This window comes from Sinocyclocheilus rhinocerous, unplaced genomic scaffold (assembly GCF_001515625.1).
Source record: "Sinocyclocheilus rhinocerous isolate Xijiao unplaced genomic scaffold, SAMN03320098_v1.1 scaffold1848, whole genome shotgun sequence".
In the NCBI taxonomy this organism is placed as follows: domain Eukaryota; kingdom Metazoa; phylum Chordata; class Actinopteri; order Cypriniformes; family Cyprinidae; genus Sinocyclocheilus; species Sinocyclocheilus rhinocerous.
In genome coordinates, this window is record NW_015630592.1 from 46,268 (window position 1) to 60,012 (window position 13,745).

The following is a 13,745-nucleotide window of genomic DNA, read 5'->3' on the forward strand; positions in this document are numbered from 1 at the left end:
TCTGAACTGCAGCCAAACGCTGACAGATGCTCTGGATGTTTATCACAGAGAGCAGGTGTCGCTGAAGACGCACATCTGCGCTGCTGGAGAAATCATTTACCCAGTATACCTGCAGGATGTAGAGGATGGAGGGACAACAGGCCAGTAATCTCACATGTGTCTCCTCATGGGTTTCAGAAAAGATCTTGACAATGTCTCAGTGATGGAAGCCTGTTTCCATCCACAGGGTTAAAAAAAAAAGTCTCTCAATTCTTTTTTCTCACAATTCTGAGTTTATATCTCCCATTCTGAGAAAAATGGCAAGATATAAAGTTGGAATTGTGATTCACAATTCTGAGGAAAAAAGTCAGAATTGTGAGATTTTCTATTCCGCTGCGGAAACAAAAAGTCAGAATTGCGAGATTTTCTATTCTGTTGCGGAAACAAAAAGTCAGAATTGTGAGGATTTTCTATTCTGTTGCGGAAACAAAAAATCAGAATTGTGAGATTTTCTATTCCGTTGCGGAAACAAAAAGTCAGAATTGTGAGGATTTTCTATTCCGTTGCGGAAACAAAAAGTCAGAATTGTGTGAGTTTTTCTTCTCTGTTGCAAAAACAAAGAATAATTGTGTGAGATTTTCTATTCCGTTGCGGAAACAAAAAGTCAGAATTGTGTGAGATTTTCTATTCCGTTGCGGAAACAAAAAGTCAGAATTGTGTGAGATTTGCGATATGAACTATATGTTTCCGCCACTGAATAAAAAATAAAGTTAATTGCGACTTTTAATCTTACTATTCAGCCTTTTTTATATTTTTCTTAGAATTGCAAATTTATATCTCACGATTATGATTTATCACGCAATTTAGTCTTTTCCAATTTAGGAAACAAAAAGTCAGAATTGCGAGAAAAAAGTCCGAAACTATATTCAGGAGTTTATGTCTTGCATTACTGAGGAAAAAAATGCAAGACAAACTCCTGAATATAATATTGGACTTTTTTTCTTGCAATTCTGACTTTTTGTTTCCTAAATGGGAAAAGACTAAATTGCGTGATAAATCATAATCGTGAGATATAAATTTGCAATTCTAAGAAAAATATAAAAAAGGCTGAATAGTAAGATTAAAAGTCGCAATTAACTCTAAAAAAGGCTTCAAGGCCCAGTTCTTCTCAGGTGAGTGTGTGCTGTGAAATGTCAACAATGTCAAAATAAAAGGTCAACCAAAATGTTTATTATATATATATATATATATATATATACTGTATATATAGCAAAAAAGAATGCAAAAAAAAGATAATACTTTTGCATACTTAAAATCTAGTGTGACCGTCCCAACTGAGAAAAAACAAACCTCCAGACGATTGGTTTTAATTGGTTTATCTCCTTTAACCCATATTATTATATTGGCCTCTACGTTCTATTTGCTGTGTAACAAGTCCTTTATTTAGATATTTTAAAATGAGATTTTCTATCAAAGACTGTAGCATTGTCAGGCGAGAAGCACAATCAGAAAACAAACCGCTCGTGTAAAGATTCAGTCTTTCTTTCACAAGACCTGCAAATTTACAACCAAGCCATAAACGTGAGCAGCTGCCAAATGGAGGAAAAACAGAATTTCACTATAATTAAAATAATCTCTATCTACACGCATAAATACATCCCGATTTTTTATTCAGTGGCGGAAACATATAGTTCATATCTTGCAGTTCTGCCTTTTTTCCCCCTCAAAAAAGCAAGAAAAAGTAAGAACTGCGAGACATGTCAAAATTGCAAGATAAACTTACAGTTCTGAGAAAAAAAGTCAAAAATGTGAGTTAAAAAGTCCCAATTACATTTTTTATTCTGTGACGGAAACAAAACTAAAAGTCAAAAAGTCGAATTGCAAGATGCAAACTTGTGAGAAAAAGTCAAAATTCTGAGTTTATATTTAGCATTTCTGCCTTTTTTCCTCAGAAATGCAAGAAAATTTTGAATTGTGATAAAGTCAGAATTGCAAGATATAAAATTACAATTCTGAAAAAGTCCGAATTGTGAGATGAAAAGTCACAATTACCTTTTTATTTTTTTATTTTTACGTTGCGGAAACAAATAATCAGGATCATGAGATGATCAGAATCAAAATTCTGGAAAAAAGTCAGAATTGTGAGATGTACAAATTTTGAGAAAAAAGAATGAAAAAAATATAAACGCTCAGAATTCTGAGTTTATTTCTCGCAATTGTGAGATGTCACAAATACCTGTTTTACTTTTTAATCCTGTGACGGAAACAAAAAGTCTATACTTCTGCAAGTATTTTTTTACATGAACTCGCCAGCTCATGTTCCAGTGACAAATTACAGGAACGTTTGGAAACAAAACGTGAATCTGTGGTGGACAAGCGTGACTCATTGTAGCCGACGCTGACCTTCGATTCACATGACCATCTGCAGAAATAAGCAGCTAAATATATCCAGACATTTCAAGAAGAACAGTCGAGTCGTCAAGGCTGCATGAAACATAAACTTTAATGTGATCATATACTTTACAATATCTGCTTTAGTCGTACGTTAATTTAAGCACAACCAAACTTTTACAAAAACCGCAGCAGAGACAAAGGAGAAAAACAGGGGAATGTTTATCAAAGCAGCTCACAAGTTTCCTTCTTGCTGACCGTAGATCAGTCGCTGTACGACAGGAATCTGATCTCAAATCAGACTTTAAGAAACCAGGTCAAACACTCCAAAGGTGCGGTCACACTAGATTCACATCAATACACATTTAAAAGCATGCATACTGAAATCTACAAACTGGAATAGTTAATATCCTAAATTTATTATTATTATTCATAATGCATTCAAATGAAAAGTCTGTATGGTATGCATGACGTCATATCCTGTTGCCTATATATATATATATATATATATATATATATATATATATATATATATATATATACATTATATATAGCAAAAAAGAATGCAAAAAAAAGATAATACTTTTGCATACTTAAAATCTAGTGTGACCGTCCCAACTGAGAAAAAACAAACCTCCAGACGATTGGTTTTAATTGGTTTATCTCCTTTAACCCATATTATTATATTGGCCTCTACGTTCTATTTGCTGTGTAACAAGTCCTTTATTTAGATATTTTAAAATGAGATTTTCTATCAAAGACTGTAGCATTGTCAGGCGAGAAGCACAATCAGAAAACAAACCGCTCGTGTAAAGATTCAGTCTTTCTTTCACAAGACCTGCAAATTTACAACCAAGCCATAAACGTGAGCAGCTGCCAAATGGAGGAAAAACAGAATTTCACTATAATTAAAATAATCTCTATCTACACGCATAAATACATCCCGCTGTAGGAGACACTGAGAAACACTTAATTTTTGACCGTAAAGCTTTTGACCATGCAATGCTCAAATTTCCTGCACTTTCGTGACCACAAAATACCCAGAATCCCTCGCAGTTCTGACTGTGGGTTATATCATTACATAGATCCAACAAAATATATATATATATTTATTTAAGGCTGATCTACAGGCCAAATACTACAAGGTAGCTGATGAACATTTAAATATGCACAAACTGAAGTGTACATCATCGAAAATACGTTTTCTGACTATATTCATACAAACATACATGTGTCTGTCAAATACTGATGAGTTTGTATCCCTGGACTGCTGAGTGTTGTCATGGTGTCATCATGTTACCATTTTTTTAAATTTTAAGTGAAATTATATCTATTCAGTATGTTTTTAGGGAGCGCCCATCAAAAGCAAAATAAACGTCAGCAATTTTAAGTTACTTTTTAAAATGTATTCTCAAAAACTTACATTAAAGTTCTAACTATTTTTAAATATTTATTTTACTACTTACTACAATCATATTCATGTTCAGCTGTCCATAGCTTGTTTAGGGGGACGTTTGAAGTATTTTTACAAGAAAAAAAAACTCAAACAGACGCTGTTTTAATCTCATACGACCACAACCTCAACTAGACCAGCAGCGTTTAGTGGCTCTCTGAATGGAAAGGGTGTTGGGTGTCCGATACTGCTCTTGGAGAGCCACCTTCATGCAAAGGTTATCGTCAACACATTTGCCTGAATGTTAAAAGATAGTAGTTAAAGACTACGATTAGAGCTGGAGCTGAAGGTGGCCTTCCAGGAACAGGACTGGACATCCCTTGTTTAGGGTGTAAGGTTAAGATAGGGTTAGGGTTAGGATACAACATTCAAAGTTTAGGGAGCAGGGAACAAGGACCTCAAACTATTGGCTGACACCACTTCACTAGGTAATTTGCATTCGAGACCCCTGATGTAGGGTTCAGGGTTGTAGGGTTGGGGTTAGGGTACTTAATCCTGCTCCTGGTGATCTACCTTCCCTCCTCTTTAACTGAAGCTCAAGACCTTAATTAGTTTGTGTGGAGTGTGCTTGGAGGTAACAGGAAGCTGGATCTCCAGGAGTAGGAACGAACCCCCTGGTAAGGGTGTAAGGTTTAGGATAGGGTTAGGCTATAACATTCAGAGTTTAGGGAGAAGGGTGCAGGGATCTCAAACTACCGGATAATGATGTAGATTTTAGGGTTGTTGGGTTGGGGTGTTCAATTCTGCTTCTGGTGATCCACCCTCTTCTTTAAGTGAACCCCAAGACCTTGATTAGCTGGTTCAAGTGTGTTTGGAGGCTACAGGAAGCTAGATCTCCAGGAGCAGGAACAAACCTCCGGTAAGGGTTAAGGTTTAGGATAGAGTTACGCTATAAGATTCAAAGTTTAGGGAGTAGGGTGCAGGGATCTCAAACTACTGGCTAACACCACCTGACTAGGTCATTTGCGTTCGAAACTGCTGATGTAGGGTTCAGGGTCATAGGTTTGGGGTTAGGGTACTTAATCCTACTCCTGGTGATCTACCCTCCTCCTCTTTAAGTGAAGCTCAAGACTTTAATTAGCTGGTTCAAGTGTGACTGGAGGGAACTGAAGACTATAGTAAGCTGGATCTCCAGGAGCAGGAACAAACACCCCTGGTTAGGGTGTGAGGTTTAGGATAGGGTTAAGATATAGGGAGAAGGGTGCAGGGATCTCAAACTACCAGATTACGATGTAGATTTTAGGGTTGTTTGGTTGGGGTGCTCAGTTCCACTCTTGGTGATTCACCCTCCTCTTTAAGTGAATTCCAAGACCTTAATTAGCTAGTTTAAGTGTGTTTGGACATTACAGGAAGCTGGATCTGCAGGATCAGGAATGAACCCCTGGTAAGCGTGTAAAGTTTAGGTTAGGTTTAGGCTATAACATTCAGAGTTTAGGGAGCACTTTGCAAGAATTTTAAACTACCGGCTAACATCACCTCACTAGGTAATTTGTTTAGCTGGTTCAAGTGTGTTTAAAGGGTTGGAACTGAAGACTACAGGAAGCTGGATCTCCAGGAGCAGGAACAAACACCCCTGGTTAGGCTGTAAGGTTTAGGATAGGGTTAAGATATAATATTCAAAGTTTAGGGAGTAGGGTGCAGGGATCCTAAACTACCAAGACCACCTCACTAGGTAATTTGCATTCAAGACCCCTAATGTAGTGTTCAGGGTCAGGTGCTCAATTCCATTCCTTGTGATCTACCTCCTCTTTAAATGAACCCCAAGACCTTGATTAGTTTGATTGTGTTTAATTAGAGCTGGAGATGAAGCTGAATTTCCAGGAGCAGGACTGGACACCCCTTATTTAGGGTGTAAGGGTCAAGATAGGGTTAAGGTTAGGATATAACATTCAGAGTTTAGAGAGTAGGGTGCAGGGATCTCAAACAACCATTTAACACCACCTCCACAATAGGTAATTTGTGTTCGAGATCCCTGATGTAGGGTTTGGGGTCTTAGGGTTGGGGTTAGGGCAGGGAATTCAATATCTCCATGAGAAGGACTGAGTACCCCTGGTTTAGGGATGTATCTGTAGAACCTAGTTCTCCCACCATAAGGCTTCACACCTGTACCTGAACTGGCCGTGCATTTAACAGCAGGCCCCATAAGTGCATTGGTTTTCATCGTAATGTTTTGTACCTCCGTAGAAAGTAAAAAGCTCTCGCTGTCGTAAGCACCACCTTAACACAATGAAGGCACCTGGTGCACCCTTCAGGGTTCAATGAGTTCTTCTCATAAGAAGAAAAACAATGACGAGATCAACAACATGGAGACCAGGAGACAAACAAAAACACAAATCAGAAGTGAGGAATGTCTTCTTGTACATGCATCCCAAGTGTGCATGGGAGCAAGAACGTTCCATGGCGCTGATGTCTCTAGGGAATCACCACCATATTTCGTCTGTCCTTGTAAAGAGTCAGTACCCTATGTTGAGCTTATTCTTGTTGAGCTCCCTCTCCAGGTTGCCGATTAGAGTGTCGATGCTCTCCTGCAGGTCCCGCAGGTTGACCCTGTTGCTTAGGACTGGGCTGATCTCCTGGATCTTCATGTAGGCCTGGTAGGTGTGCTCTTTGGGTCGGTGCTCTGGGAGGATCTGATCGTAGGGGCTTGTGGGAAGAGGTTCCTCCACTTGTAGCTTGTCCAAAACTACTGTATTCTCTTCCTCACTCACTTCCTCTTCCTCCTCTATCTGCATTTCCTCAACCCTCTCCACTGCCTGGTCCAACTCAGACAACTCTTGTTCGGAGACTACATCTCCAGTACCCTTCAATAAGTCCTCCTGTTCTGCGTTCGGAGGTTCTTCGCTGGGAACGTCGTCATAGTCTGCCTCCTCCGGGCAGCACGGTTGGAGGTACGTTTCCCGGCATCTGCTCCAGTCCCCGGCATAGCGGTTACTGGGACTGTCCAGACGGCCAGCTCTGGGCCGCAAAACGCCTGCCATGTCCGCCTCGGTTAGATTTAGCACCTGTGGACGCTCTTTCCTCCTCCTTACGGCAGCCGTCACTGCTGGAAGCGACTCCACCGAGGCAGGAACCGGAGAGGAAGATTTACCCTGAGCATCCACAACTGCGAAAAAAGACAACAAACAATGGGTTTAATCATTTGATTATAAATTAACAACACGTTTCAGATAATGAGAGTATATATAGAATAACCAATGTTGGGGAAAGTACTTTGAAACTGGCCAAGATAAAAGCAACTCAAATTTGAAAATGGTAAGCTACTAACAAAAAGCATCTTTCTACAGTGAAGCTAGTACAGGAGGTAATATTTTTGTATACATATAATATGATATAAAATATTTTATAATTTTAGTTACTCCCCAAAACTGGCAATACTATATGTGGTTTTATTATGAAAAACTCAAAGCATGCAGAACAAATGAGATACATGCCTCAAAACCCCAAACAAACTCAAAGATCCTAACTACTGACACCAACCCAAATTGGCTAAACCTCAAATACTCTGTTGAACTTGGCCAAACTTGGCCCTACAAACCCTCCAAACTTGCCACAAAAGTCGTAAACCTGGTAGATCTGGTGAAGGACAGGAAAGCAGCAGAACGGTGGCAAGCTATCAGTATTTTTAGCTTCTATCTGAACAAATCTGCGTGCTAGCAAGATATTGAGGTAGTGTCATGAAGGGCTAGCGGAGGACACACAAAGCACACCCATTTAATCTAGTTTACCTGTCACGATCTGCCCTCTAAACCTTCTGAGGATTTTAGCAGTGGCCTACATGTGACGGGACAAGTAAAATAAACAAACAAGCACAAATAAATATACAAAATACAACTAAGTACTATAGAATTAGATTTGTAGCTCTTAGACTTAACGCATTATGTTATTTTTACAATAAGAGTACTTAAAGGGATAGTTAACCCAAAAATGAAAATTTTATGTTTATCTGCTTACCCCCAGGGCATCCAAGATGTAGGTGACTTTGTTTCTTCAGTAGAACACATGATGATTTTTAACACAAACCGTTGCAGTCTATCAGTTGTATAATGCATGGCAATGGTAACAACGTGGAAAGTCACCACTCCTGAATGAGTTTGCGCGAGAGAACGTAGTCTTTTAGTTTTAAGTCGGTTTTAACAATCCGGTAATGGAATGGCAAGTAAGTACCATTTTGATTAGCCGTCGTACCTACAATGACTGTGCACTGTGTAAACAATGAGTGACGTATGCGCGCGAGATCACTTCAGGCGCTTGCGTAAACTACGCCAGAGCGCGTACACACCTCACGCACCGGATGCCTGCACGCGCTCAAAGTCTGTGCATGTTTTTTTACCTTCATAGATTTTGTTACCATTGCCATTCATTATACGACTGACAGACTGCAACGGTTAAAGTTAAAAATCATCATATGTGTTCTACTGAAGAAACAAAGTCACCTACATCTTGGATGCCCTGGGGGTAAGCAGATAAACATCACATTTTCATTTTTGGGTGAACTATCCCATTAAAGAATGTTAAAGCAGGCTTAAGGCTAGAATTTCTATGTACACATAACCTGTAAAGCTGGTTTTAACTTAGTTAACTTAGCTTAGTTAATCACCTGACATTATTTGCAGTATTTAATCAATGCTAAGTTCTGTTTAAAATAGAAAGAACTGCTTTAGAAACAGCGTTTTGGATAATTAAACTGATTTAAATAAATAAATGGAATTTTTAAAAATAAAAAACAAGTAAAACTTCAGCTTAAATTTAAGATATAATTTAAGATATATTTAATTTAAGATATATTCTCTGACATATTCTCTTAAATTTAAAATTTAGACTTGATGTTCAGAGGTTTTTACTGAAAACCAAAACATATATATTAACAAAAAATATATATAAATAAATAAATAAAAATTACATTTAATTAAATAAATGGAACTGTAATTTAAACAAATTAAAATAATAAAATGAGTAAACCTTAAATTTAAGATAAATTGAAGTTATATTCTATTGAATATTTTCTTAAAGTTTAGACTTGATATTCAGATATTTTTACTGGAAAACAAAAATATTTAAATAAATGAATAAAACAGATTAAAATACACTTAAATACATTAAAGACATATTCTCTTAAAGTTTAGACTTGATGTACAGATATTTGGTAACACTTTACAAGAAGGTTCCATTAGTTAATGTTAGTTAATGTATTAACTAACATGAACGAACAACGAACAATATATTTATTACAAAATGTATTAATCTTTGTTAATGTTAGTTAATGAAAATACAGTCATTCATTGTTAGTTCATGGTAATTCACAGTGCATTAACTAATGTTAACAAGCACAACTTTTGATTTTAATAATGCATTAGTAAATGATGAAATTAACATTAACTAAGATTAATAAATGCTGTAGAAGTATTGTTCATTCTTAGTTAATGTTAACTAAAGTAGTTAACTAATGTTAACTAATGAACCTTATTGTAAAGTGTTACCAGATATTTTACTGGAAAACGACACAAAAAAAAAAAATTTTCCCCCAGAATTTTTCTTATTATCATGGTACATTGCCTAAAAAACATGGTATTGATGGTTTGAGTTAATGCAACTCTGACAAAAAAAATACCCTGCAGAAATCTTTATATGCGCACATAATTCAAGAAAACAACAAACACACAGACACTATAGAATATGCATCAATATATCATGTGACACACACAGCTTGACACACAAGCAGACAAAAAGACAGCCGTCCCAGAGCAGGACGAGGGCAGCTGGCCTCATGGGAGTTTCTCCACGTCTGACGGAGGCTCTTTTGCAGCGAGAGGCCCCTCTAAACGGGTCGATTGTTCTGAGGGTAAGGCGGGTCGGCCGGAGTTGAAGGTTAAGACAGGAATGCACGTAATTACAGACCGAGGTTTACTGTACTGTTCCTGCGTGCTGGAGGAAGTCAGCGGCGCAGAAATCTGTCTGAAACCACGGCCTGTGGCGAGACGCGTCAGCATGGGCAGCAAGAGTGAGAGATTAAAGCCCAACACGAGCTTTATGAGACGACCCCGAGACTTAAAGGAACAGCTCACCTAAATATGACACACTTGTGTTGTTTTAAAGCCGTATGACTTTCTTTCTTTTGTGTGTTTTGGAGAAATGTACCACACAGGGTCCAAACTCTTGCAAAAACTACCTGCAAATACCTGTGTATTATTTCATTTAAATCTTAAATCTAAATGATGATTAAAGGAATGTAATAGCAATTATCCACACTGTTTTCAATGATAATGGTAATAATAATAATAATACGTATGATAAATAATTGTACTTTATTAAATTATCCAAATTAAACAAATGAATAAATCATATATTATTACAGCAATAATACTATTTTGCTGTAAAAAATATTATAGTATTAAATTATATAGTACTAAAACTACAATAATAATAACAATACTAATACTAATACCACTACTTAGGACTGAATGGTGATGAAAGAAATTTAATAGTAATTTTTATGTTATCCACACTGTTTTTAATAATAATAATAATTATTATTATTATAAATAATTTTATTTTATTAAATTATCTAAATTAAACAAATTTATAAAGAATATATTATTATAGCAATAATGCTATTTTATTGTAAAAGCATTATTTAGTATTAAATTATATAGTACTAAAATAACAACAATAACAATACTAAAGTATTATTATTATTGTCAGCATAATTATTTTATTTTATTGGCTTGGTGATTAAAATTAAGTCACTATAATAATAATAATAATTTTTCTACATTATTCAAATTAAACACTACTATTTTACAATGTTATTGTACTGTAAAAAATAGTATTTACTATAACCACAATAATAATAATAATAATTATTATTATTATAATTATATTTATTATTATTATTACTGTTGTTGTCATTAATATTATTATAAATAATTATTTAGTTTTGTAATTATATATATACACACACACACAAATAATTGTTTATCCAATTTAAACAAAAAACAATAATTCTATTGTACTGTAAAATAAAAAATATTCTATATAAAACAATTATTACAATCATTATTATTATTATTATTTTACAGAACAACAGTAAAATTACAATACTATTATATCCATGGCTATAACTTATAACTAATATTTTTGCAGAAAAATACAGGGTAGCCTTCAAGCCTCTCTTTATTTTCACAATCAATTTATTAACGATTATCATTACAAATTTGGGAAGAAGCACCATGAAACTCTCCCAACAACTTTATGCCTTACATCTCCTTTTGCGTTTCACAGGAGAAAGAGACACTGCTTTGAAACGAATGTGTGTGATGTTTGTTTGTTTGTGTTTAACGCCATTCCAGCTTCTGTGGCGATTTTCATGGCGAGAATACATATATATATACAGTATGTATGTATGTATATGTATGTATATGTATATATATAACTTGCTACATGTAGGCTAACTGAGACTTGTCATATCACTTGCATATCATTGCTCTTCTGTTGGATCTGATTGCTTCTATTGTCCTCATTTGTAAGTCGTTTTGGATAAAAGCATCTGCTAAATGGCTAAATAAATAATAAATCCATAGGAGGGTGATGAACTCTAGTGAAATGGTGCATGTGTCACCTGGCCAGAGCTGGAGCAGGTAATGAAGGACCTCGATGTGTTTCTTGAAGTGCAGAGCGCTGGCAAGCTCCTCGGAGTCGATGAAGACCCGGTTCCCGTGGCAGGACGCCTCCTGTCTCTGGCTGAGCAGAACCGGCCCGAAACACACTGCCAGGTTCTGACAGGTCATTTTATTCACCTCGTGATGGGACGCCACGCGCTTCAGGTGATCCAGAAGCTTCCGCAGGGTCGCCTGAGCACAAACACACGCGTGTGAGTAGATCAGAAACAGGACAATGGACGAGACGGTTTCCCTCCAGAGCCTCACCGTACCTTCTCAACCTCCGGCAGGATCTCCAGCAAACTGACGGAGTGATCCGAGTCAGCCGGGTCGTTCTCGCAGCCGCCGCTTCCCATCTGCAGCGGCCTCTTGGCCATCGAGTCCAGAACACACTCGTATAGTGGCTTGGTGATGAGAGGGTGAGGAAGCTCACGGAGAAAGTCCTTCAGCACGCCTGCAGAGAGATTATTATCAATGTTGAAAACGGTTGTGCTGCACAATATTTTTAAATAAACAATTATTAAAATAAGTAAACAAATTAATTTAAAATACTAAATTAATGCAGAATATAAATTAACAAAAATAGATTTAAACATAAATAAATGCACGTTAATATATAAAAATGTAAAAAAGAAATAAATGAAAATAAGACTAAAAATATGAATAAATAAATAATAGATTTAAATAAAAAGATTAAAATAAGCTAAATAAATTAGTAAAACATAAAAAATTTAACACTTCATAAAATAAATACATGTAAAATATTATAAATATTAAAATAAGTAAATAACAAATGTAAAACAATAATATAAATACGTAAATAAATAAACAATACATCTAAAAACAAGGTATTATTTATTGTTACTATACTAGTACTATAATAATGCACAGAAAAAATAAATCTATAACTCTAAATAAACTAAATATTTTGACGTTTATAATATTAAGGTTTCACAGTATAAATTAGGTCTTTACACAAGAAACTATATAGATGCCTTTTAAATTTTAAGTAGGGGTTCTGTAGCACCTAAAAGAGTGAACATCACTGTTAATAGAGAGATTAACTTTAATTTATCTGCTGCTGGGAAGATGTATTATGAGGTAGTGACAGTCTGCTATTGGTCAGTCAAGCAGATAGTCCCGCCCCCAAACTCACACCATTGGTCGAGCCAGTTGTTGATATATCAGGCCGCTTATTAAAACAGATCAATGTTTTGTGTTTTATTCTTCCGGAAGTCTATTAAACGTACTTCTCCATTAACAGAAATGTAATTAGTCACTTTAAATCGGACAACAATCCTCTAGGAAATATCATCTGGAGCCGGTTTCTCCAGGGCTCTGATAGGCTGGATTCATTCCCGCTCTACAGGCCTGGGATCAGAGGAAGCGCTATTGTTGTGTTTTTGTGGAAGTGTTGGAATTTGGCCCGGAATGTTGAGGTTGGGAACAACGAGAGCGCGAACGGATCCAGACGCGGAATTCACACCTGAGCAACTAGAGACTGAGCAGATGACATTAAAACACAGCCAGAGAAAAAGAAGTAACACTGTTATTCATCAAGGACGCTTTAAATTTATCAAAAGTGACAGTAAAGGCATTTATAATTATACTAAAGATTTCTATTTGAAATAAATGCTGCTCTTTTGAACTTTCTATTCATCTGCGAATCCTGAAAAATCAAATGTATCACAGTTTCCACAAAAATATTGTGCAGCACAACTGTTTTCGACATTGATAATAATCAGAAATGTTTCTTAAGCAGCAAATCAGCATATTAGAATGATTTCTGAAGATCATGTGACACTGAAGACTGGAGTAATGATGCTGAAAATACAGAAAACAGCTAGTTTAAATCATAAAAATATTTCACAATTTTTACAGTATTATTTGATCAAATAAATGCAGCCTTGGTGAGCAGAAGAGACTCTTTCAAAAACATTAAAACATCTTACAAAATACATATAGGTATTATCATGGCCAAAACCCAAAAGTTACTGACAGAGTTTTTCAACAGACTGTAAATAGAAGCGCTAATTCAGACAGACGTGACCTCTGACCGAGGAAGTGTATGTGACAGCAGAATGTCACGGGCAACTAAAGAAAACAGACAAGAATACACACACACACATCCTATCTATTTTTTCTGCATTCAAACGTGTGTGTGATTATGTTGTTCTTTCTACACTGTTTGTGTGTGTGTGTGTGTGTGAGTGTGTGTGTGTGTGAGAGTGTGTGTGTGAGTGAGTGTGTGTGTGTGTGTGTGTGTG

At 36.2% G+C, this 13,745-nt stretch overlaps 1 protein-coding gene across 4 annotated transcripts in view; it reads right to left on the minus strand.

Moving 5' to 3' along the window:
- Positions 1-3,203: 3,203 nt before the first annotated feature.
- LOC107740682 (rho GTPase-activating protein SYDE2-like) overlaps positions 3,204-13,745 on the minus strand; it is a 41,618-nt gene continuing 31,076 nt past the window's right edge. For all 4 annotated transcript variants that reach the window (XM_016553195.1, XM_016553194.1, XM_016553193.1 and 1 more), the window contains 3 exons: positions 11,751-11,932; positions 11,439-11,670; positions 3,204-6,926 (listed from right to left, as the gene is read on the minus strand). In XM_016553195.1, the coding sequence (XP_016408681.1) occupies positions 6,277-6,926; positions 11,439-11,670; positions 11,751-11,932 (1,064 nt within the window). In that variant the 3' untranslated portion in view covers positions 3,204-6,276. The remainder of the gene's footprint in view (positions 6,927-11,438; positions 11,671-11,750; positions 11,933-13,745) is intronic.